The sequence below is a fragment of the Cygnus olor genome, chromosome 2 (genome assembly GCF_009769625.2).
Source record: "Cygnus olor isolate bCygOlo1 chromosome 2, bCygOlo1.pri.v2, whole genome shotgun sequence".
Taxonomy (NCBI): Eukaryota; Metazoa; Chordata; class Aves; order Anseriformes; family Anatidae; genus Cygnus; species Cygnus olor.
Window position 1 is genome coordinate 38,066,304 of NC_049170.1, and position 27,838 is coordinate 38,094,141.

Below are 27,838 nucleotides of genomic sequence, written 5' to 3' on the forward strand. Positions count from 1 at the left end.
GGAAACTACCTCAATGAAGAATTTCTCTTTGAACACCTTTGTTTGCTATCTACACTTGCATCCAGTCTTGACTTAATGACCATACGGCAGAGAAAGTCATCGCTTTTTAAGAAAAAATCCTTCAAAGCTTAAACACATAGAGTATCAAGCAATTTTTTGTTTTGTTTTATTTAGGAATGCAATTGAATTCAAAAAGATAAAGGCAAAGCAACGTTTCAGCATGCTGTTTTTCTTAGGACTTTCAGTCTTATCATACCCTTGTTTGATGGGGATTGCTGAACATAAGTGTGAATTACATTTCAAATGAAAAAATTCCCAAACTGATCAGCCTGAATCAATCTGGATTTAAACATACAAGTGATCTTAATCTTCATCACAAACTGAGACACAGAGGCAAGAAAAGGAAACTTAGCACTAATACAGCATATATCCAAAAGCAATTGAAAAAAACAGTAGCATTTTGCAAGATCCAGAAATATCACTTTCTCCTTATGCACTTTTTCCTCGCACCTATAATTACCATTAAGTAATTTTTTTCTTTACTATTTCCCTATGTTAATAAACCCTCACCTTATTTTACCCACCCTCATACTCTTGTCAATTTAAGCCTCAAAGGGACTGATTTGATATTGGCAATTTATGGATTCTGAAAGACTAAACTCATTTAAAGCCTGCAGTTCTGTCACAGCCTATACAAGCTCTTCAAGAAATGTCCCGGCAGAAGACCTTTTCCTACTACATATAGAAATCTAGCAATTGGAAGAAATAATCTACCACAAATTTTAAATTGCCAGTTCACTAAATCTAGCTGTAAGATGGGGAAAGGAAACAGTATTTGAGTATTTTTCTATAAATAAACATCAATTTCCTAAAAACATTAGTCAGTAATAGAAAACCGTTTTATCTCCTACAACTGAATAAGAAAATTTAATTTCACATAATTTAAATTTCCATGTTTCCCACACTATTTTTTCTTATTCATGGACCACAACAGCAGTAAATTGATTTTTAAATGTTTTTGGACAGCTCTATCCATTTGAGCAGATTACAAAACTAGCCTTTTCAATTGTACAAGAGTACAGAAAGGTACTCCCTTTCCTTTGGCATGGGAGACTGGTGCTGAGTACCACTCCTTCAGCTCATTTGGAATCTAGCATGGGCTGCAGAAGCGTTCAGCATACCCAGTGCTTACAAAGGAAGGCACTGTGGCCAGGAACTCACAGAAAGTGCAAGAGGTTTGTTGCCAAGCGGGAAATCTTGCAAAAGGCTGAGTGAATGCACTTTGAGCTTCTTATTTATCTGGCACCCTCAGGAAAGGCACCAAGGAGCGCTGCCAGCAGGATGAACAAATAAGCAAGGCAGTTAACTCGGCATTTGACACACAAGAGACCCAGAAGTACTGATTGCATAAGAAGACAACACCCAAACGGTGGTGACATGCTACAAGACATAACTCCTGCCCTTGCTGGGCCAGTCACCTGCAGTGCTGTGCCGACCTCAGTGCATATGGAGCCCTGAGGGTGACCACCCTGGTGGGAGGTTTGCTCTGCTAGAGTTGCTGCAGCAGGTGTGGAGCAGCTGGTGCGTTTTGTTGCATCGGGGATGATGAAGAGGAGACTGACAAGATCTTTCAAGGTGCAAAAGTTTATGCCACTGACAGGGAAGGTGCAACTGAGGCTTGATGGAATGGGAAAAAGACATGCACTCCTAAGGGAATGGAAACTGGAGGCTTGTGACTTCTGGCAGCAGGGAGGCTGGCCAATGGTGCAGGGCCCAGGCAGCAGAGGGGATGAACAAGCTCCCTCAGAGGAAGAATCCAGGTTGGACACCATATCAGAGAGCTACCAAGACAAAGTGATCAGTGGCAGTGAGTGGTTGGTGACTCTCTGGGTATGCCAGCCAGACACATCACCTAGGAGGGTTTGTTGCTTGCCTGGAGCCTCAATTTGTGGTGTTGCAGAAAGACTATTTGGGGTAACCTAATGTTCTGATTTCTGTCTGCTTTTTCATGCAGACACCAATTAGGTGGTGATATGAAACCATTTTACCTCAAAAGCAACTGTAGGGCTCTTGGGCAAGGGTGAATGGGGCAGGAATCCTTGTATCGTTTCTCTTTAATCCTGTGGCAAAAGGGAAAAGCCTGGCTAGCAGGAGGTGTATCCAACAGACCACACATATGGCTACATATTTGGTGGCACTAGCAGGGCTTGTACTACTTTGATTGTGACACCTCATTTGATGAGGAAGGACAATTTAAAATGAGAATAGATACACCTGGCAAAGACAGGGAAGAACATCTTTGTTAACAGACTTGCTAATCTAGTGCAAAGGACTAGAAGTTTAATTTGCCATGGAACAGGGACCTAACCCAGAAATACATAAAGAAGCAGCACTTATGGAGAAGGTATTCAGAAGGCCACTTGGCTGAGCAAGGAGTTTCTTAACGAACTAAAATGATAAAAGCATATATTGAAATGGAAACTGTGGAAATGGAAAGCCCATGTGTGGAAACAATGACAGGAAACAAAGGACAAGCACACAAGCATTGCTTGGACACAGGAACAACACTAGGAAGGACAAAGTCCAGCTGGAGCTAAAATTAATGTGGGACATTAAAGGGTGACAAGAAGGAATTTTACAAGTATGATAGCAGCAAAAGGAGGTTCAAAGAAGATGTCCATCTATTGCTTATTAGGGGAGATAACAAAATGCTAGATGATATGGAAAAGTCTGCAGCAATACTATTTTTGCCTATAGCTTTTTAGGCAAAGTCCGCTGCTAGACCTCTGCATGTGCAGCTTGGGAAGGAGAGGTATGGCTATGAGTGGGAGAGCAATAAGTTGATGAATACCCGAAGAAGCCAAATGTGTTCAAATATATGGAATCAAATGAGATACACACATGGGTGCTGAAAGAGTTGATGATGTGATTGTAACACCACTTGCTATCATCCATGAAGAATCATTGCTATTACAGGACAACCCTGATGACTGGAGAAAGGTTAATTTTACATTCATATTAAAGAAAAGGGAGAAGAAGAATCTAAGAAACTGCCTCACCTTAGTCCTGGAATTCGTGGAGCATGTCCTCTTGGAAACAATTTCCAACACGCAAAGGACAAGACAATAATCAAGAGAAGTCAACAAGGATTTACCAAGTGCAAATCACACTCGTGATGAAATGACTGGTCATGCGGATGAAGGCAGAGAAGTGGATGCAATATACTTTGACTGCATTTAGGTTTTTGACACATTTCCAAAAGTTTCATCATTTACAACGTGAGGAAGAATGGGCTGAACAAAAACATTGTAGATGGGCTGAAAATTGGTCAGCCTCCCCCAAGCTCAAATGGTTGAGTCAATGGCATTACATCCAGTTAGTGGTTGGAAATGAGCACAGTAACTCATGAACTGCTACAGAGATACTGATTAGTATCTTCAGCAACAGCTCAGATGAGGGGACATAATGCATATTCAGCAGATTTTCAGGTGATGCAAAACTGGGAGGCGTCAGAACTGCAATTCAGGAAGACCATGAGACACTGGAGGCCTAAGCAAAAGAAACTTTTTTGAGGTTTCTGTTTAAGAAACTTAATGAAGTGCAGAATTCTGCACCTGGGGAGAAAAAAAGCAATGCAGCAGTATAGACAGGAAAGGAACTAGCTATGTTTCAGGCCTGTTGAAAAGGTTACATAGGCTACAGTGGCTGCTGGGTTGAATGTGAACTAACAAAGCACTACCCTCACAAGTAGTGCAAATAGTGCTCTGGGCTGCCTAAGGAGGAATGTGTGGTCAGCAGATACAGGAAAGTCATTATCCACCTCTGTTCAGTGCTCTTGAGGCCTTGCCTTGAGTAATATTTTAGGCCATCAGCTCAAGGACACTGGAAAAACTGGAGTAGGTACAATGCAGGGCTCCTGTGCTGGTTACAGGTCTGGAGGATGGGCTGAGGGAGCTGGGCTTGTTTACTTTGGCAAACAGGAGGTTAAGGGGAATACTGGGAGCCTGCAACTACAAGGAGTTACAACGATGATGTAATCAAATTCTCAGCAGTGGCACAAGATACAGAAGGCCAAAAATTGCCTCTTGGAAGGTTCAAATTGGTCACTAGGAAAATGTTTTTCTTTAGGAGAGCAGTGCAGCAATGGAAGAGGTTACTCATAGAAGTGTTAGAGTTCCTATTCAAAGCCGCTGACCTGATCCAATGTTAGTGATTGTCCTGCTCCAAATAGCAGTTTGAGCAGAAGTCACTTCTAATCAACATTTCTAAATCTAATCTACTTACAGGATCTTTCTAAAATTGTTCTGCAAATTATGAACGTTTTACAGCTTTGTAAAGGTAAGCAGCAAAACCATAAAGCCCCTCAGAAAAAAGGACACATTTTTTTCAATATTCTGAAGTCAAATTCTTTAGCAATAGTAAATGAAACAACTGATTTATAACTGGTATTGTGCAGATGCTGTCTATTCCTGTCCAGACAGTATTCCCTGCTCCATTCTGTAAACGCCAACTTTTGTGCTTCACTGTGCTGAAACAGTGAGTTCCCTGGATACCATTTTTATTTTGTAGCATTGATGATTTGATCCCTCTTATGCATGAGCAGAGACTTACAAACTCTTCGAACGGACCAAACATAAGTTAAAAGAAAACCATTATGATCCTTCCTTCCTTGAGAAACCGACCTTCCAGCTGAATGGACAGACGCAGTACCACAAACACGTGAGCAGTGATTCAGACTTATTCTGCCATAGCTCTCAAAGGTTAACCAGCTGACCAAAAAATAAAAAACAATCAATCGTCTACATAACTAATCAGAACAAAAAATCATTGCCAAATTATTGAGCAACATGTCCTACAAAGCATATAAGCTCACAATTGTCTAATATTGCAAGCTGTATTATGAGGAAGAAAACCAAATCAAGCAGAAAATCAAACAAAAGAATCACTGCACGAGACATGCAAGACCAAGCTGTACACATTTAATGACGTTATTTTTCAATACAACATCTTAACAATATTTTCTGAAAATTTAGTCCCAGGGTCCTCAAAAAACTTTTCCACATCTTCAACATTCCTGATGATTTAGAGCCTTACAGATGATCCATAACAAATTTAATGTGAGAATGAAAAGGAACTGGGTTATTTGTGATGCCACATTGATTTATATTTCACTAATAGTATAAGGTAGGCTAGTATTTATGTCTCTAGTCAAAGCAAGAATCTATTCGAGTACCTCCATATCCACATCTCCACCTATTTTCATTGTTGTGGTAAGACTGAATCTGCAAAAAAAGTGATTTACATATACGTTTCTCAAACTTTTCTTTCTTCTTATCTGTATCCGGAACTTTGATTACATTGTTGTATCTCCTTTTCCTTTTGCCATGAAGACTGATTCTTTTATGATTAATGATTTGCCATATCTTTGCTATTTTTTTTTTAAATCTATACAGTTCTGGTGCTCTCCATTTGTCCAAGGCTTGCTCTTCCCTTTTTATTACCTTTCCTTTCATCTATCTTCTCACCTTTACAAAGACAGCTCAGGAAATAAATTTTTTATATCCTTCCTTTTCTCCTGAGTTAAGTAGACTCATAATGAGATCAGTGATGGTTCTACCATACCCTGTTTTTCATTAAATTTTACTGTTTCAGAAAAACAGCTATGACTAACTAAAAGTGGTCAGCACCTTCAAGAACAGATTACAGCAAGTTTTACAGTTTTGACATTGTAATTCTATCCTTTTACAGCTCATCACTTTACAAGCTGCAATAAGGTTTCCAAAAATGATTAAGGCCACTGGAATTTAGCATCCTACACAAGCCAAGGTCTGAAGAAAAAATAGTTTTGGCAGAAGCCATTCTTCCTCAACCTTGTTTTTATCAGTTTAAGCAAGTTTCTCCCAAATACGTGGTGGGAGAACAGACACGGAACTAGAGGGGCTGGAAAACAGGGAATACAGATATAGGAAATCAAGTCTGCAATGTCTTTCTTCCATACTAACATTCAATTTTTAGTCTTACTGGTCAGGAAGTGAAAGAAAAATTAAATTTTCGTCTGTTTTACTTGTAGAAACTCCAGGAAAAGGAAACCCTCAGTTATCAATGGCTTACAATGATGTATATCTCAATACTTCATTTGTGAACACTCAGAATGGCAAAATTCCATTCATCTTGGAGCTGAATGGCTCTGAAAGTTGATCAGCTTGGCAGCACTACCAAGTGGTAAGTGAAGCAGAAAAGAAACTATCTTCAAGAGTATTTAAAGGTACATAAGGTGCTTAAACAAAAATGTTGTGATTAAAAATACACTGCAAAAAGTGACAGAATTGTGTTGGAACAAAGGCCTAGTTTTACTAGTGTCTTGTTTGATGGTGGTTTGATGGTGGTCAAAGATGGGTAGCATCACGTGTGATGAAAAAAGTACGTAATAATACAAGCATGTAGTGGTATTGGCCAGAATACTCACCCAGAGGATGCAAAGATTTGTGAATCAGAGATTTCTTGAACTAGAAATGGATTTTGTTGTTGTTGTTTTGTTTTCTTTTTAGTTAATAGCCCTTGGATATTTCCTATATTAATTTGCCCTGTCATATTTTCAACTCCTTCAGTATACATAGCAAGAACCCTAAAGAATCATCCTCTGACCTCTTGGCAAGTTTGCAGGGCAAATTTTAAAATAATTCTGATGAGGTTTTGAAACATTTAGAGGAAAACAATAGCAAAAAATTACATTGATACAAGGAAATTCTAAAGCCAAAGACTTGCTTAGAGACTTACCAGTGCTTATTCATAAAATATACACAAGTTATACACCCTTAGGATATCGGTAATGTTTTACATGTTAAACAAGATTCAGATGCATGGAATCTCATTAATTTTTATGCAAATTTCCCTATAAAAAAAGTAGTGGTTATTGTTTCCACTTTGTGAGAATTTATTTCATTTTAATTGTTTGAATCTAACAATTAAATGCAACTAAACACAAGATTTAACTTCTTAATCTTGAACCCCTGACAGATGAATGTTAGTTGACACCCACAGAATTTTTTTATGATCCATGCCAGCCACAGAATACTCTACAGCATATGCTGACATTTAAACCAGAAACCACTGTTTTTGAACAATAAATGACATTAAAGAATGTTTAATTTATTAATTTAACTTATTTATTATTTAATTGTATCAATCCCAGGCCCTCATCAAGACCAAGACCTCACTCTCCTTGGCGCCATGAAAACAGAAAGGAAAAAAAAAACCACTTACTCTAAAGGATTTAACAGTGCAAGCCAAGAGACAACAGATGGCTACAGACACACATATGGGGAGGACATGGAAACAATATGGCAATATTAGTCAGTCTTACAGACATGGCTTCAGCATGTTAGCAACCAAACTGTTGCCAATGGAAAGGAAGAATTTTTAGGAGACTTTTGAAGACGCATTTTGCTTTGCAGATGTCTAGAGAAAGTTTCTTCTATGTGGAAGTAGCTATGAAATGATTAGATGTGAGCACAATTGCTTTTGCTTGATGAAATTCACCAAGGATGTCACAGATGTATATTGTCAGTGAATGTTGTCACTTTTACTTTGAGAATTTTGTTACTTGTGAATTGTGTGGGAGAACACAAAGGACTTCAGATACTGCTTTCAGGTATTAATTCCTGCAGAAATAGAGGTTATATACTCATTTCCTGTGATGAACCATTACCGCTCTATTTTTGTCTGTTTCTGTATGAGTTGAACTAACCCCATTATTAATATATTTCCAAATGCACCTTACTTAAGTATTTTTCACATCTTTACTACTGCTATTTTTCATTATTTTGAGTACACTTTCAACAATATTCAACATTTTAAGCATAATATTCTCAGATAAATCTTATATATTTTATTCCTATGGACTGCATTCATGGTGAACTTGAATTATGTTCTTATTTTACATTGTTTTAACTCATTCCAGACTGCATAATGCCAGGATGGTAAAGTGTAGTTTAATCACAGAATGGCTTGGGTTGGAAGGGACCATAAAAATCCCCTAGTTCCAACGGAACCACCTGCCATGGGCAGGGATGCCACCCACTAGATCACATTGGCCAAAGCCCCATCCAGCCTGACCTTGAACACCTCCCCGGATGGAGCATTCACAGCTTCTCTGGGCACCCTGTTCCAGTGCCTCAATACCCTTACAGTGAAGGATTTCTTCCTAATGTCTAATCTAAATCTTTCCTCTTTTAGTTTAAGACCATTCCCCCTTGTCCTATCATTATCTACCCAATTAAAGAGTCCCTCTCCATCCTTTTTATAAGACCCCTTTAAGTACTAAAAGGTTGCAATGAGGTCTCCCCAGAGCCTTCTCTTCTCCAGGCTGAACATCCCCAGCTCTCTCAGCCTTTCTACACAGGAGAGGTGCTCCAGCCCTCTGATCATCTTTGTGGTCCTCCTCTGGACCCACTCTAACAGACCCACTTCTTTCTTGTGCTGGGGGCCTCCGACCTGGATGCAGTGCTGCAGGTGGGGGCCTCATGAGGGCAGAGCAGAGGGGGACAGTCACCTCCCTTGACCTGCTGGCCATGCCTCTTGATGCAGTCCAGGACACAGTTGTCCACCTGGGCTGCAAGTGCACACTGCTGGCACATGTCAAGCCTTTTGTCCACCAGAACCCCCCAAGTCTCTCTCCGCAGGGCTGCTTTCTATGTGTCTGTCTTTCTATCAGTCTGTATTCCTGTCTGGGACTGCCCTGACCCATGTGCAGCACCTTGCACTGGGTCATGTTGAACCTCATTAGGTTCATGTGGGCCCACTTCTCCAGCCTGTCCAGGTAATGTTTAAGTGGATATGTTTCCTTCTTGCCCCCCCCCCGCCCCCCGCCTTTTTTTTTTTTTCTTTCTTAATTTCACTACTGTTAGTAGACCTAGGTGCTCAGAGTAACAAATAGCACGGTGCATTTGCTGATAGTTATATACTTATTTTAGTGCGTTCCTTAAAGCACAAACAGATTCTCTGTTAGATTAATGAAGGAAGTGGTGGTGCAGTTATCCACATTAAAGGAAGTTAAGGAAAATACAAAACGAACGAAAGCATACCTTTTTGCCCTTTTTTTCATCTGCCTTGATCATTACTTTGACTTGTTGCTTTCCAACACAGAAACTTTGTTCTCTGGCAGTACTGTGTGTCTCCAAATTCATCAAGGGTCATAAGAGCAAGCACGAGTGAATTAGGTAAAAAGTAATCCTAGAATTCTAGATCAAAACATAGTGCTGTCAAAGTCAAAACACTTCAGGGCATGATGCATCCCGTTCTGCTCAAAAAAGTGAGTTCAGGAGCAGAATTGCCTAGTTGAGAACCTGAAACTGAACTGTCACTTCATAGTCCTTAGTGATGATATCTCGGTGACAACATATGTCAGAAGGGGGTGAGGAAATATGACTGAGAAAAATAAGAAACTAAAATGAAGGACATAAGAAAGGTCACTAAAATATTCAGTGTGACTGCTAGGAGCTAATTTAAATCAGGTTATGTACCAACACTGAAAAAAAATATCAGATTATTTTGTTCAGAGGGCTCTGATTGAAAGTAAGTATCAAAACCAAGAAAGGAATTTTATAATACAGATAGAGATGTTCAACTAGGATGAGATAAAGATAGATTTGCCAATAAATTAAAATGCAAGAAGGCATCCACCCGAAAAGTCGTATGTTTTTGGGCAGTAGTCCTATCCTGACTTTCCTCTATGTGCTTTCACTAACAACACAGAAAAGCATGGCATCATATAATGCTTTCCCAAGCTCTGTGCATGTAAATAGAAACAACTAATTATTGGTAAATGATTAAATGATAAATATAACAATAAATAAATAAATAAATCAGCCTTTCTGTTCTTCAAAAAGAAACATAAAACAGAGAACGAAAAAAAAAACAACAACCCAAACTCTGAAAGCAATGCAACCCTGATTCAGTATAGTCAGGAACTCTTTCTTCCAACATTCAAATTTCTAACAGTAGAATTATCGTTGTCCAAGGAGACTCTTGCTTCTCAAATGGAAGAAAAAATACATATTTCTTACTGTCTTTAAAATTGAAGATGTGTGAAATACATATATGTGTATTTCTATGCACTACGTATCTGTAGCTTTATGAAAAAGTGGATCCGTTTCGAATATATTAGCACGGAGCAGACCAGTCAACAGCTCATATTGGGACAGCACAATAAAAATATTAATTTATAATCTCCACCAAAATGATTAGTGACTGAAGGGAAATATTTATTTCATTGTTAATTTATAATTATTTATGTATATGATTTATTTTCTTTTAAAACAAAGCTGAAATATCTACATATAGTGACATTTGGAAAAAAAGCAAAAGATGTAGTCCCAGATGATCTCTTACGCCCTCTGATAGATCTATTTAATTTCAATTAAAATCCTGAAACTAGCTGAAACTTTGGTTCACAGCTTCTAACCACCAGGCCCTGCTGTTGAATTTACATCTTAAACAATTCAAAGCCTATTTGCCAGGATCACTCTGTTGGAGTCAGCTTAGTGTGCCATGCTTCACCTTGCCCAGAAATGTTAGTGGCAAAGGACTACTGGCTTGGATGTTTCCCAAAGCAGCTTCCAACGGTGAGTGTCTTACTGAAGCTGCTTCCAGGTGCACCAGCCTTGCTGTTGCAGAGCTGGAAACCAGCACATGCATTGCTGGTGTACGAGCAGGACTTGTATTCATCTAACCTGGGCATATTTTCCTCTTTAAAGTATGCTACTCCTATGCTCAGATATCCTCTCCTTACCAGGAAGATGGAGGAAGTTGAACATACCTAACAGTGAAAGCTCTTACCTAGGGACAAAGAAAGAGAGGATGGAAGGAAAACTCTTTTTCAAGCAAATATAAGACTTGAGGGACTTGTGATTGCTGGCACTGCCCTGTGGGACTGCAGAGAGACAGTTTAACAACAAGATCCATAAAATGCTGGAAGATCTATGGAATATAACAAAACTTGCATAACTGATTGTGCATGGGTGGGCACTGAACAACTAAGAAAATCTGTAGTACTTCACTTGATAAGTGAACAGGTAATAATACATCAGGAAGAGCTGTAAGGAAATAGAAATTATCCCTTTGAACAGAAATACTGATAAAAGGTTTCTGTCAGTGCTGCTGTTTACGTTGTTCACAATCATAAGGCAGTATTTCTGCATAAATAATAAAACTGAGATATTAATTAAAATGGTATGATTGTAAGCATTTTGGAAATATCTATAAATAAACACATAAGCAAACGAGAGCTTCATTTCCTCCATTATTGGTTGGTATCACAGCTTGGTGGCTTTCTGCCTATCTGTCCTTTAAGACTGCATAGGCCTACTACAGCAAATGTAAGAGAAATGTGAACAGAGGGAAAAAAAAGCAAAATATTTTCTGAATTTTGAACTACACTTTCAAGTATTCTTGAATGGATATGAATACGGAATGATGAATAAACAGATATTCTACAATGAATAAAGTTCATATTCCAGGTTTCAGTATTAGGTTACTGAAGTTTTTGGTTGAATGAAAGAGTCAATTAAGTACAATATACATACATAATTATGCTTCTCAATTTAGCTTTTTGAATAAGTATTTTAACGTACACACAGTTTAACATGCACACAATCGTTTATGAAGGACTCTTACAGTATACCTTTTTTTCAACTCATCTTCAGTTAAAATTCTTTTAGGCATCAGCTGCAAAAAAGTTTCACTAAACCCTTCTCTATTCAGGCTGGATGTATTTGACCTTTGATGCGACTCCTATCATGATTCAGGATAAATGCCAGATTAGGATATTATTATTTAGGGCTTTTAGAACTCTGAGTTTAAGGAAGGTAAATCTTAAGTATAGTGATTATGCAGTGACAATAAAAAGATGCCAGTGTAAACATTTATACTACGTTGTTAAAAGAACAGAAGTTCTGTTCTTTTTATAGGAAAAGATTTCATTTAACCAAACAGACAAAACAAAAATCAAGCTAGTCTATATTTAAAGGCATACCTACAATTCATTTCACAATTCATTTGCAGTCAAAAAGCCCAAACAACTAAAACGATAGTTTGATTTAGAGAGATGTCGATGCTTTTGTTGAGAGTTCAGTACAGATCTCAGAGGTCTTCACAGAACTGGACAGTAGTTTTGTGCTGTCATCTTAAAAGAGCAAGATGAAGGGAAGAGATTTCCATTTAAAGGGAGTAAAAGGGCAGCTCAAGCCACCAGTATAGATCCTCAGATGCATTTCCCTTTGTCACTGGGATGCTGAAACATTAACTTTATGATTAGTGGGTGGAAAGAGCAGGCACAGAGCAAATTCTTGTACCTGCAGTGCTGCTGGTAACATGATTGCTGAGGAGTTAATGTTCATGTTTCTTGGTTCCTACGTCACTTTAATCCTTCTTTAAATGCTGTTTATATTCTAAGTAATTCAAGATTTTGATATATTTTAAAATTTCCTTGACAGTTATGCAGGGCTGTCCAATAATTTAAAAAGCTCTTACTGCCTTCTTTCCAATTATATAATTTTAATTTGCTTCTATGCAGAAGTTACTGCATGTATCTGAATCTCTGGTACCAGAGAAAGACAACAGTTTACACTGACATTTAAAAAAACTTCCAAATGACCCCGTAGATCTGTTCTGTATACATACTTATTGCTCATAATATGACAAAAAAGCACTGCTGAGCAACTTGGATTTTTATTCATCTCTTTTTTTTTTTTCCTAAGCAATTAACTTTCTGCTTTTATCACCGTACAGTTTCTTTTCCCTGAAATGAATCACTCCAAAAAAGATAAGGAGCATTAGAATTCAAAGCTGCCACTCATGCATACAGCTGTCTTTTTACTAAATTATATGAAACTTGCAAGTATTTCTAATGAAAAACTTTAAAAGGCAGCTTATTTTCCCTTGCATTGTTTTCAGCTCTTTTATTTGAGTCACAGCATGTTGTGGGTGCCTGAGGAAGGAAGCTGAGAAAAGCATCATACTTCCAAAGTATCTCAGAGGTTTTTCTACGAACTGTGCTCACGTGACATGGCAGCACCTCAGATTTACTATTCTTTTCACCCATCTCTAAAATTAGATGAACTGAAGTACTAAATTACAATTTTCATGTGTCAGAATTGGTCTGCCACATCAAAACAAAAGAAAAAAAAGCATGTGCCCTACAACATTAATTGAAGTAAAATGTTAAGGCATTGAAGTTCATTAAACCTAAGGCACTGAGAAACAATCATCATGCCTTTAACTTTAGGCCTGATACACACTGACCAAGAAATTGGGTGTTGTACACAGACACTTATGTGTTCAGGGAACACTCCATGATGCTTAACTAAAAAAAGACATTTCATCATAGCATTTACATTTTTTGAACAAATGTTCATCATGATTAAGTATGGACTGACAAATATTTTGCTTAAAGCCTTTTAAAGAGATTTAAAAAATAATAGTCAAGGAAAAGAGATATGGGAATAAAAGGTGTCTCCAAGATGTGTTATCATACATCATACAAAAAGGTATGCTCTTCTTCAAAGGAAGTTTTGCATGCATGAGTTTTTATGTGTGGTTCTCTAGCGTTTCTTTTATTATCCCTTTGATTTTCTTATACTACCTCTATTTGAGCAAAACTGTCAAGCTTGTATGCTTAAACGAGGCTCCAAAATCAGTAAAGCAGATGTCTACTTAATTAAAAATGATGGCATCCATTAATTTCCTAATCTGTAGGTGTACTCATAACTAACTTCAAATCAGATAAACCTGCAATGTGAATCACAGACAGTAACAGTTGTTTTTACCTGCTTGTGGGGACAATAGCATATGTTGTCAAATTTAATTTAATTAAAAAGTCTGTGCAATCAAAAACAGCATAATGGATGACACTTTGTTCAGGATTTTTTTTTGCTAAAAATGAGGATTCTGTTTGACCACGTTTGTAAACTGTTTTAGTAAAGAAAATAAAATTCTCCAGATTTTCCTTAGAAATGTGTCCTTATTTGGAATTCTTTAATTAACATATTTTCCAAATGGATCATTTGATTTTTCTTAACTTGAGACCTTTAATTTAGAAATTATTAAAATATACAATTCATCTAAATGAAAATCTTCTTTTCAGTTAAAAATATCTCTATCCTACTTTTGTTTTGTGAAAGTTTATAAAAACAGTCGCATTGTTTGACTCGAAGTTCCCTCTCTGGCACATCGCTATGGCTGAAAGCAATTTACAAAATTTTCTGCCAGAAACTGAGACCAGCCAACCATATTTGCCAAAATCAAGGTCTAATCAGCTTTTCTGTTTGCTGAAAAGAGACTGTCCTTGATGTTTGCTGGGGTACTGAATATAGCATAATCACAAATAAATGACCCACAAATGCACCCAGTTTCCCAACTCTGCTGGGAGGGAGGGGGCAGCAAGCAGGCTATTAGTGGAGATTTTCTGGAACTTTATTCCAGCTAGATTGACCCAGCCAGAAGACAATGGGCACTGAACTTATATTGCTACGTTCCTGTTCTTATTTATGGGAAGGAGACTCCAGAAATTGCAACCTATCAGAAAGCAGTAAGGAGGAAGAGAGGTATTTCACCGCTGAGCACACAAAAAAACAACCTTTCAAACACTTTTGGAGGGTCTCACATTAGCACACAGCTTAATGCTTCTCAGTAATAACGTGAATAACATCAGGCTGCCATCGGTTGCCAAAATATGATCTGATATTGTGCATTCAGCCCTGAGGCTATATATTCACTTCCTTAACTAAATAAAGCTGGGGACATCTGTTTCTGTCAACAGCAGTAAAAATGTCATTCAATTGATCTTTGGATTTGAGAGGAAAAAAAAAATCCAGAAGACTAAATATAACACAAATGTTAATATCTTATTAAGTCCTTAATAAGAGAAATGGAGACATCCTGTTCCTGGAGGCAATGAATCAAGTTAAGTATTATGATTATAACTCTTCCAAAGAAAGTCCAACTTGTTGGACAGACTTTGGGAAAGAAAGAATTTAGACAAGTCTTATTCCAGTTTATCCTGTCACAAAATCACAGAACGGTTGAGGTTGGAAGGGACCTCTGGAGGTCAGCTGGTCTAACCCCCCTGCTCACACAGGGCCATCTACAGCTGGTTGCACAGGACCATGTCCACGTGGCTTTTGAACATTTCCAATGAGGGAGACTCAACATCTCTGGGCAACCTGTTCCAGTGCTCGGTCACCCACACAGTGCTCCAGTTCCTTCATCATCTTTGCGGCCCTTTGTTGGACAACCTCTAGTGTGTCCACATCTCTCTTATATGGGGGAGTCCAGAACCGGACCTGTGATACGGGTGATGATGACTTTCCCGTTCATCCTTTGACAATGCCACAGGAATGTCCTCTGGTATGTGGGAATCACCTTTTTTAATTCCACGTTGAAGGACATATTTTTATGTATGCATTCCATTCCTACTTTTTCCTTGAGAAGAACATTAATTAGAATTACAAAGATGAACGGGAAATAGATTCTTCTTCATCCATTACACACAGAATGACTGCTTTTAAAAGCATCTTTATAAAAAGTGATCGATGCATGGCCATGTTCCAACAAAGGTAATTTCCGCAATGCTAAGTAATATAATCTCAGTGATTATTAGAGAAAAATGTAAAAATGTAAAACAGCTCAGTTTTTATAAATAAAATGAAGATGTGAATCCATTATGTTTTCAAGTTTTTTTTTTCTTTTTCTTTTTTTTTTTCCCTTTAGAAAACAGCTGTAAAGGAAGCAACCATAAGACTGGAGAATCCTGATGCAACTATTTCTGGACCTTAGGATGAGAACTCTTTGAGGTTTTCTTTAAATAGAACACTAGAAATCACGAAATTTACAGGAAAATATAAACTACAACATAATCTTAAAGAATTAAAGAATAGATTTAAACAAACCTTTTCCTATCAGAGCTGCTATAATTTTTTTTTCCCTATATCAAAAGTCAGTCAGAAACAAACACAAGGAGACATAGATTTTGGTAGCCTAAAACCTTTCCTAGCTGTTCAGTCATTCAAGGCTACAATGTAAAGTTTATCACAGTTCAAACAATGTCTTTAAAAATCAATGCTCAGCTTAGATTATCACGACTACCTATCTGTTGAAAATTATCATAAGGACTACATACGTGTTCCAATTAGTATCTTTGTTCAAAATCCTTGATAAAGATTAATAAAATTTCACTAATAAGGGAAATTATTTATCTGAAAATGTATTGATCATTAATAGACTGTAATTGACTCTGAGTGTTATCATGAAAAATTCTTCTGTCTCCTATTAGAGAACTGAGGAGGAATTATTCTTAAACTCTACTGAAGTGCAAAAAACCTAAGTCCTGGCTGGGATAAAAGTTGTAAACAAAATTTGGATTTAGATCTTATTGAACTGAATAAAAGGAGAATTTTAATATTGGTATATTTATTTTTCTTCAACTCTTAAGGACAAGCAGAAAGATATAGAGTTGGTTTTAGCTTTAAATTCATTCTGATGTATCTTAAATGAATACAACCCAAAATTAAGGCTTCTTGTTAACTAACTACAATGCACAATTTTTCTTTAGGCATCAATGAAGAATACAGAACAAGAATGAAACCTTCTTTTTTATTGCATAAAAACTAAAAAAAAAGGATGTGCAAAGTTATGCATTTCATTAAAACATTTTAAGTATCAAATTGAAAATATAATGTGACTATTAATAACGTTTCTGCTGCTTAAGGACAAAAACGATGAGATATTCAGATTAATTTTTGCGCTGAATTTAGCTCTGTTTCTAAGATTTCTGAATACCTGAAGAATGCTGCAGTATAGGAATATTGCTATTACAATCCATTTTTATTGAAGTCAATGGGAAGTTATATGAACATACGTTGATAAAAATGGAAGAGAGAAAAAAACCTGCCTTCATCTCGCAAAAAAACCCAACTTTTTCTGTCTATGCTAGCTGGGTTCTAATCAGCAGAAAGCCAATGGGGAACGGTTATGTAAAATAAACAAGAATACTCCTGCTCCAAGGCATATGAGATTTACCAAATTAGTGCTCCTAAAATATCACTGACTGGATGAGAATTTCTTTGGAACACACCTATGATTAATTCAAACTGATTTTCTTGGATGAAAATATTCTGTTTAAATAAAAAATGTCTTGTGGCCAAATGGAAGGTCAGGGCTGTGTGAGAAATAAAACTGTGACTGCAGACTACAGATGCTACAGACACTGGGAAATCTCGTATGTATTAAAGAATTTCAGGGATAACAGATGGACATGTTTGGATCTGCTGAGCATTCATGCTCCCTACTGAACTGTTTATTAACTTCAGGGTTACACCAAAAGTCTAACAAAGCAAAGTAACTTACAGGAGTTCTTTTCTCTTTCTCAAAGGCATAAGGCACTTTCACAGTTTCAGCTCAAGTAGGATTATGGGATGGAATCCATAATGGAGATATTACTCAACAGAAACAGTTTAAATAGCTTATTTCTGCTTTTGCTGTTAATTTGAGCTGAGGGAAACATTTTCAAGTACAAGTGCTTAATGAATGAGAGAAATGATTGGCTCTAACAAGTAATGCAGTGTGACATTAAAATAGTTTAAAAAGTTAAAGAACTCACAGACTCTTTTCTGCTCATAGTCTTGCTTTGGGAACGAGAACGAGAGATTGTACTGAAAAAGGAATCCTTTTTTGATGCAGACAAAGGTGGAGATCCTGTAAATTCACGTCCTCCAGACAAGCTCTCTATGCTTGGAGATGAACTGATGTTTTTTGAAGTCTGACCTGCAAAACAAGTGTAAAGTAAGATGAGAATTAATCAGCACGCTGTTTCTTTTCCCTGTAAATACTTCCTTGTCTTTATTGATATTCACTGAGATTCACAGATAGCTCAACGCAGAATGAAATGTTGAAGTGTATCAGCATGCACTGAGATTGAAGAACTATTTTGACATACACAGAACTTGATTTTTGTATGAAAGAAAAATACAAATCTTAGTGCATATATAGGTATATATGCACAAATGCACATTATATAGTATATATATATGCTATATAATATATTTATCTATATAAATATATATATATATATACACCTTCCCAGTATATATACTTTATCTATAGACTGAGGAGCTTCTCTCTGCTGCATAATGAGCAAAAGTACATCTCACAACAAAAATAAATAAGTCTCATGTCATCAACACTGAAAATGAAATCCTTTTTCTCTCAACAAATATGCTCTAAAACTTGACAAAAGAAAACAAACAAGAACATCAGATTCCAAGAATGGGTTTGACATATAATATCTAGATGACAGTATCTAGACTTGCAACAGGGAACAGTAACTTGACTTTGAGATAGAATTTAAGTTCTCATGCCTCAAATTTTAAGGCCATCTTCACCTAACAGATTTTGATGAAATCTACTCAGTATTTCATTACTACTAGTTCATGCATCTTTTCTAGAGAATCTAGTGTTGTCCACTTTAATGGCGAGGACACATGGGTACATGCCTGAGCTATTTCACCGTGACACTGTATGTGATGAGACATTCTTTGATAAGAACCATTTCTTCCAGTTGAGGCCGGCAGAGGGTTTTGAAATATTTAATATAACTTTTTATTTGAACAACTCCAGAAGAAAAAACAATATATATGTCAGTTTTCATTAACTTTCATTATGAAAATGTTGCATTAGGACAGATGCTAGTTTTCCAAAAAAACCCTTTCAATTATCTGAGGAAGTCAATCCAGCGTGACACAAGTACAGAATTTGCCATTCTGAAAAACAAACAAACAAACAAAAAAAAACCACGTAAAACTCAGGCTTAGAATTCTTCCCTTTTCCTGTTTTGTCAGTTATTCTGATTGAAAAATTTGTTTAGCTTCTCCCTTTTCCTTTCCTTTTTTGTGTGAGCTCGTGCTTTTCATGCTACTTTTTATGGCCTTAAGAATGACCTACTGAAACTAAATCATCCAGACGTTACAAGTGCAATTTCATCTCCTCTTCAAGACCATAATCAAACTCTAAACCACCTGGCTTGCAGATGCCAGAGGTTCTTCCTTCTTTGTTCTAAACTGCTTCTGCTCCAACCAGTTTTACTCTCAGATATGCCACATATTATTGCACAGGCCTTCCAATGCACTTAGTACACGTTTTTGTATGCTTTTTGTCATTGTGGATCCACTACCAATTCTAAAAATACAAAACTAGAACTCCTTTTCTGGAATGAGTTAGTCTACCCTTCATTATGCACTGTGGTCTTCCCCCATGTTTCTGGAGGTATATAAGAAAACTAAAAGACAAAGAAATGAAAGAAAATAGACACAGAAAAGGCTGCAGAAAACAAAGAAATTCATCTTTAGATACAGAAGGGGACCACGTATGTTGAGTTCAAACATCTTAAATAAAGGTAAACAGCTAGCAGGAACTACTCGTACAGAAACATCTTAATATTATTCAGTCATTTAAGATCTAGAGCAGTAACTGTTCTCAAAGTGGTGTGCAAATCAGCACTGTCACGCTTGGCCAGGGCCACCTGCAGGGTGGAGACAAAGCTCGAGCCAAATTCTCTGTGGCAGTTGACCTACATGGCATATATTGCACAGCCACAGCCACACAAAAACAGTAATTCACATTTTCTACAGGGAATAAATACAGATCCATTTAAAATGTCACCTCAGAAAAAGGACTAACAGATTGAACTAGCAAAGAATATAACATACCATGTGACAAAACGGACCAAAAAGGACAAAAACCAGGAAAGGATATGAGTTTAATATTCCTAAAGCTTTCTGGAAGAAAAATGGCATGCAAACTGTTTCCTACTTTCTCCTGCATTATTTTGCTCTTCTCTCTGATGACTGTCCTACACTTTATGTCCTGCTTCTCATACTCCTATGGACACTGTTCTGCCACTTCTTCCTCTTCTTTGGACCCCTTCACTTTGCTTGTTGTACTTCTGTGACTTCCTTGCTACAACTTTTTCCATTCTCTATTCTTCCCTTCCCACCAAGTTCATTGAATCGCATTTTTCTGCTGCTTCTCAGAAAGTCACGTATCATCATTCTCTAGTCACGTATCATGTACCCCTCAGTCTCAACAGCTTCCTTCAGGTGCAGGAAATGGAGGCTGTAAGAGCTCACTTAACTTTTGCCTTCAAATTTTATAGCGAGATGGGATATGCACTAATTAGATGAACATGAATCTCCAATTCTGTAAATAATTCTAGAGGTGGAAAAGAACAAAACACTGCATGGCAAACAGCAGAAATAATTCAGTCACAAGGAAGTTTTAAGAAGATTTCTGATTTTAGGATAAAATCATGTCACTTGGCAACACCATTATCCTTACAGTTGCCTTTATGTAAGAAGACTTCTCATGCATTTCTTACTGGCAATTTACAATGTAAGTCTGGTTTTACATTAGGTAAGACTTAAAAATAGTTTTGGCACAGATGAGATGGCACATTTTAGCAAATAAAGCATTTATAAAAGAAAATCAAATAGCTAAGCCAAAGTAGCCAATATAAATGCTATACAAAAAAAAAAAACCCTGTAAGATGTACAAAATAAACTACAATAAAAAATATTGTTTTACATATAAATTAGACTAAATGGGCTTTCTTTCCCATCCTAGTAAGAAGATAACTTCCACATAAGGTTAAAAACAAAAAAAGGTTAAACAAAGAACAACGTATGTATTTCACAAACTTCTCCACTGCATGATCTGTGCTTAGCCCATGTCATCTACAATAAGCAGATTATGTAGCAAAATTTCACAGGTAACATTGAGAGAGAGATGCTTTAAATATATTTGATGAACCCATGCATATGATACAATACAGCTTGGTAAAATGAGGGGAAAAATGCTTCATAATATTTTTTTTTCTATTTTTCATTCTTCAAAAAAAAAAGTCCAGAATATAATAGGAAGTTGAAAAGACAGAAGTATCCCTGTGGCAAACGCTTTGCTTACTAAACAGCTACTCTTGAAAAGATGGACCACAGTTTAGAGGACTAGAATATATACCTACTTGCATAACCAAACAAGAGAAGAAATATGTATAGCTTGGATTTTGTGGAGAGAACAATACAACTGTTGTAAAAGGAAATTTGCTCAAACAGCACCAAGAGCTTTGAATACTCAGGTTATTATGGACTGTAAAATATAATAAAGATGAAAAATAAAAACAACACAAGATGTAATGAAACTAAAATGGAGATACGCTAAAACAGAAGTACATTTTATACCAAATGGAAGGTAACAAGAAAGCTTGGGATTCTTAACCTGCTGCATGAGTAAGCAAATTTGAGAAAATTATCATCAGGAAACTTATATTTTTATGCTGACCCCAACCATGTGAACAACACTGAGACATGGATTATTTAGGGGATGTGATTAGTAATTATGCAAGACAAAGAATAACACATATGAAGAATTAGAGTGTGCTTGTTGAAAGTCATAAAGGAGAGTTCTTGTACTGTAACAGGCTTTTCTAATATCCAAAGGAGTAATCAGTTTTACAACTGGAAATAAGAAGAAAGCTGTAAGACAATTCACACCAATCAAACATATTTTCCCTACTGTACAAAGAAAGCTACCTGTGATGCTCCCAACACAGTAGTTTAGCAGAGCTACAGCAAGGACAGTTAACTGAAGTCACCACAGCGCTTCTGAAATCTGTCAGATGTATTATGCATGCATCAATTTTTGAGGCATTAACAATCCTCTTGTAAGACTGAAAATACAATATAACACCAATGCTGAGATTTCAGGGTCTCAGGCGGATTAAACACAAAATGCCATTTGTATCTTTTCTGTAGTGTGTCTCATTGATTCAGCATGTTTCTTAACCAGTAGTGTGAAACATTCTCCTCACTCAATAGCTCAGGATCATTCGAGAGAGTTTCTAATATTGGAATATTCCTCAGTAAAAAAAGGCAAATAAAAATAAAACAGAATTCTTACCCTCAACACACAAACAAAATACACGAAGTGATACAACAATCTACATTTACTAACTAACCAAGCACATCTCATTCTTCTTCATCAGCTCAGTGAACAACCCGAGAGCATCACTTAAGACTAATTTTCTTCTGCTCATTCTATCAATCTCTGATAAATACATTATGTTTTAATTGATCAGATAGAAGCCACCTCTCTGACCACCTAAACACATACCAGAAAGTCCTAAAGCCTGTATGAATCATACTGAAGAAACCATAAGAATGGAAATCAAATAAATGCTTAAGAGGAACACAGAAAGAGATAAGGACCCCTGATGTTAACAGTAGTCAGAACACATTACTGCAAAGGATGTCTTAAAAATATATATATGCACACAAAAATCCATAAATAGTTCACAGTAATGATGCACTGGGCTTCATGCACTAAAAATACATACCCTTCTGAGACTAAAGGGAGCAGTGTAACCTCCATGTGCTGGCTTCTAACTCTCTACTTGCATGTTGCTAAAGATTATTGGGGCCAACATTAGGGTTACAAACGCTCTGTTTCAAAACCATTTGGAAAATACACAGATGAGGTAGTGAGAAAAGGGACTGAACTGTTGGTGTTGCCAGCAGGTCAGAGGGTGGAGATGTGCAATGTCTTGAGAAGAAGATGGGAAGTTCAAAAATAATGTGATCTATAATAAGGATCTACAATGAAGTGAAAAGAAGATGACAAAAGGAGTGGAGAAGACTTATGATGAAAGAAAAGCGAACTGCAAGTCTTACAAAGTTTGAGTTTAGTTGTAAGGGAGATAACCATGATCTTTGGAGGGCTCTAACTCCATAGCTATAGGAGAATATAGGAAAAATCAAAGGAGACATGCACAGGTGGCATACAAAACCAATGGCTCGCTCTCTCTTTGGCCCTTACAGAGAAAAGAATAGCTATCACAGTTATAAGGAGAGTGAAGGACAAAGATACCAAGAAGAACAGAAGCAAGGCACAATCTATAATTCAGAACCATTCAGATCTCTCATCTATTACTCTCTATTTGCCATAGTCAGGATGTAGAGTATTAAAATCTGCAAAAAGAATGACATGAGTTTTATAGAAAAAATTTTTAAACTTCAGATAAATTAGATTCTTTTTTTTTTTTTTCCCTACAATGAAATGGGAACAAAGGCTTCCAGCACTTCTAAAATTTATGCAAACCAACTCATCACACATATGTGTATGCTTATTTCAGAGCAAGGCAGGAAAGCTTCTCTTTAGTTAAAAGCATTAATGCTGACGTCCGACTCAAAATACCTGCCCCAAACACAACAACAGGGAAGCTGTGTGACTAAACGGGAGGCTGATGGTCAAATAGCCCCACATGTCGAAGTGTGAAATGGACTACAAACTACAAGGCAAGTGCAGACTGTCAACGAGGACAAATGCTGGCATACGGGAACGTGACCGCAGAGCCATACACAGCAGAGTCGGGGAGGGATGAAGCAAAGCTGCTTTTTTTTTTCCTTCTACACAACAGTGCCGCTTGGTGGATGGACAATGGCAATGAACGGGGAATGGAGACGCCACAGATGAAGAAAACCCGCGGGGGTCCCTCGGCAGCCCCACGGTGATGCTGAAGGCACGAAACCACTCGCCGTTGTCACGGCAACTGTACCTGGGTGGGCTGGGGGGTTCTGCGCAGGAGCAGGCCGCGCGGCATCGCTGCCCCTGGCCGCCTCGCCTGGTGGACAAACAGACACGTTAGAAGGGTTTCCAAGCACACGCAGTTCACCCAAGTAAAGACCTGCAACTTCCCGTTTTGTTCAGCAGCGAGGCCCCAGCGTGAACGGGATATATGTGTAGGAGAGCCCCCTGAGGTGAGGCAAAGGCGAATGGCGCGTTTTAACAGCCAGTGTATTACATGCTGCTTCCATGCACACGGAAAAAGGCAGTGGTTTCAGCAGTGTTCACAATCTGAACTGTCTACAACAAACAGGCAAAAACATCCTGTTTCTGGCTTTTCTGCCATTCTGCTTGTTTGGCAGTATCATGTTCATGTGTGAAGAAAATTTCATAATTACCTAAGAATACTTACATATACATATATTTTTTTTTTAAAGGAAAAAAAACATTTTAAGTCAGTATCTTATTCCTTTCACTCATTTTTAGTTCTGCTGTCAGTAAGTACAAATCCTTTTTCCTTCAGAAAGAGCATACTCATTTTCTAGGCATAGTTCCTAACTAATTCTACATACGGAGATAATTTCGTTAGGGCATATTAGGTGACTGTGGAAATTCTATTCCTGCTACAACAAATACCTCAGAAGCATCAACTCATAAAAATAAACAGAAGCCTGGAAACACTTTAAATAGCTGATCAGAGTTTTGGCAGAACTTCCTCTTCAAACTGGTCCTCTAATGTGTCCTTGTGATAAAGTGCCATTCAAATCAAAAATCCTTTTGGCTTTCATTGAGAAAGGACCTAGAAGGAAAACTGTATCTTGCACTATCAGGGAAGAAGTGAAAGAGAAATGCTTATTCTTCTGGCAACACATTGGCATTTGGTAATCAAAGATTATGCAGTTTTTGAATGCTCAAGAATCTGGTTAAATGCAAAGGCAACAATTCTGCTTTTTTTTTTCTTTTTTCCAGATTTTTTCATTCTCAGTATTTTTGTCTTTCAATACCACAAACTCAACTTGACAGTCCAATGAACTCTAGATTTAAATGTAACATTTGTGCCAATGAATTCTTTCATTGTGAAAGATCAAAAAGGATCAAAAGACTATTTTAATCCTTTTTGTATTAGCAGCCTACCTTGCATAAGTAATCAGTAATGATACCCAGTCTTCTGTGCTGAGGACAGGCTGAATGGGATTAATATATTATTAGGAGGAACTGATTTTCCAATTAGGTGTCTGGATACTTTGTTCAACTGTGATTTGTAATGTTGAAGACTCATCTGGAATTACAGACTTGCAATTATGTTTTTTTTTTTTTAAAGTATGTCTGCTGTTTTTCCATGTATGTTCTCTAAATTTTATGCATTTTTTAAAGAAATTCAGCAAGTGCAAAAACTTTGGAAAGAGAAACAATTCCTACTGATGATACAAAATAACCATCCCTCACACAGCACAGCAACTGCCACCCCTTGAGGTGGATGCATGAGTGACACCTGCCACTGCTGCTGGTTTGTGACACAAGTGCTAACTGTGCCAAAGCAGAGCTGTTAAAGCTGGGATAGGATTATTTTGCCAGTCCTTCAAGACATTTTGTTACTGATGACTTCACACTTCATACAAAGGCACTGAATTTAATCTCTTCAAATTTACAGCACTCTACATGTTAATTTAAATTATCAACACTACTTGAGCATTCAAAACCTGAGAGGACTAATATGATATGAAAAAAATGGATAGCTTTCATTACTGACTTGATCCCTGTCAGATGTACAGCATTTCATTCTTTGGGTATATTGTCCAACTGAACATCTGTGAGTAGTAGATCAATTGGAAGTGCAAATGACTATCAACTCAAATGCAAAATGCATGCCTCTGCCTATCTCAGCTAAATAACCAAGCTCCAGGAGGTTAAAGGGAGCTGAAAACACAGTGAAGAACAGGAACATTAGACAGTTAGATACAGCTTGTCAGTGACTTGATAGCCTTATAGTTATAAACCATACCAAACAGCTTTTAGGAACCCAAAAGCTAGAGCAGAAGCCAGAGTTCAGTAAAAGCCAGTGCACAAAATCAAAAGGCACTTAAAGCTAAGGAGTTCAGTACAAACAGAGTAAGTGGAATAAGAGTTTCTCTGGATATGTCTGTTTGTCCTAAATCCCTGGCCCCTGAAGCGCTTTGTTCAAACCTGCCAGGAAGTGCTCTCATCCACTGCAGATCCACCGCCCACAGTACTTTCTTAAGGTGATGATACTGTCTTCTCAAAAAAGAACTTAAAAGACTCACTTTTAAGAATGGGCGGAGATGATGCTATGCGCCATTTGGGCATCTCTTAAAAAATATAAATTACAGTGCTTGCAAAAGTAGTTAGCTGCCATCATTCAAAATTTCAATCCAACTACAGGCAACATACTGATAACTGTATAGATCTGGAACAACAAACATGGCACTAGCACATAAAATAAAACTCATTGTCATCTCAACTGATTAAAGAAGGTGTATTTACATTTTGTTGCCTTTAAATTATGTCTGCAAAAGTTGTAGCAAATACAGATATTCTGTTGATGTAGAAATATGCGCACAGCTTGTGCATGACAATCACCAAAGCCTAACCACAGTTTTTATTCTGATTGTTATATGGAAAGTGTCAGGTGTGTTTCTGGACTATGCCACAATTTTGTTAACATATAGGAGCATAAACAGGGCCATCCTTGATCAGCTAGATCAGTATTAAGCTACGACTGATTCCACCTACAGACGGTGCTTACAGATTTTTTCACATTAAACAAGGAAAAGAAAATCACCATCTATCTAAGGACCACTTTTCAACCCAGAAGGTATAAAATCAGGCATGTGATAATGGAATTATGGAACTTTTTAAAAAAAGCAAATAAAAGAACCTGTTCAAAACTGTGGAAATAACTTCATTCTAGACCTAATTTTAGTTCCATTGACTTAAGCAGGATCTGCATCAAGGATTCAAACAGGAGTGTACACAAAAATTGTAAATAAAAACCAAATGACGCCACTGTACGGCAAGAAATTACTGCATTTCAGTTTCACATTTGCACAGTCTTGGGGACTGTAAAACCCTTGCTGGAGCCATTTTGGAGGTTCTAGGATTCTGAGAGAAGCTACAAATCTGGATTTTGCCAAGCAGCTGTAGCGGCCCTTACAGAATTACCTGCATCTCTCTGCTTCGTGAGAACAGCTGTACCTCTGAATTCTGCTCACTCAGTATCTCTTGGAGAAGCGGTGCGTCATGCAAGGACTAAGTTTGGACCACAAGGGTGCCATGGGACAGAGAAAGAACCATCGATCTGAGCTATGGAAGTGTCATTTCCTTTCTCTTAGGCTTTCAAATCTTGTGAAAAACATTATGCAATACTATGCAATTGTTCAGTGCAACCAGCACCTTGACCAGCCCTCACACAACCGTTACTTTGGAAGAGTTGCTAGAAGCAGCAGATACAGTATTGCTCTGCATACTCCTTGCAAAGACCATACTGCCATAGGCTGTTTGAAGATGAAAAGCAGAAATATGTTTTGAGCCTAGCAGAGCATAAGGAACAACTACCAAAACTGAGCTCATTGACTTTGTTGTTCGAATAAACTGTCCTTCAAAAATATTTAAAAAAAGGCTCCAGGAAAAGTATTTATTAAATAGAAAAAGTGCAGAGGGCCATCACGAATTATTATAAGGCAAATATATGTCATTGTTCAAATAATTTCTCAAGTAAGCTCCACACATTCTAGAGGGAATAAGATTTTGTTTATTAAGAATTACTCTGTAATTGATCTAACATCCTGCAGTCATATTTGGCTAATATTGTTATGCATGGGATTTGTGCCAATAACCTGAAAAAACACCTGTATGAAATTAGTCTTACAGTTAAAAAAACATTGCATTTAAAAGACTGCAAAATTAACGTATAGCAAGATAGATACTGTCTACGGCAACACTGAAGTTTGCTGGTATGTTTCATGTAACTTGCTGTTAGTACTTTTTTCAAAGGTTCAAAACTTCCTATAGTATCTGTGCATTCTTGACATAACGTCTAATTCTACATTACATTGCAAACATCCTGCTTAACAAAATCCTGTCTTTTTTGTTTCCTCCAGATGTGAACCCATCGATCGAAAATCAATAAATGGACTTTCTTCAGTCCTTGAGGCAC

At 37.3% G+C, this 27,838-nt stretch overlaps 1 protein-coding gene across 4 annotated transcripts in view; it reads right to left on the reverse strand.

The window, feature by feature from the left end:
- TBC1D5 (TBC1 domain family member 5) overlaps positions 1–27,838 on the reverse strand; it is a 320,152-nt gene that overhangs the window by 26,625 nt on the left and 265,689 nt on the right. For 2 of the 4 annotated variants that reach the window (XM_040546783.1, XM_040546784.1), the window contains 3 exons: positions 23,657–23,722; positions 17,654–17,817; positions 3,060–3,089 (listed from right to left, as the gene is read on the reverse strand). In XM_040546783.1, coding sequence (XP_040402717.1) covers positions 3,060–3,089; positions 17,654–17,817; positions 23,657–23,722 — 260 coding nt within the window. The remainder of the gene's footprint in view (positions 1–3,059; positions 3,090–17,653; positions 17,818–23,656; positions 23,723–27,838) is intronic. The other 2 variants (XM_040546782.1, XM_040546786.1) reach the window with 2 other exon arrangements.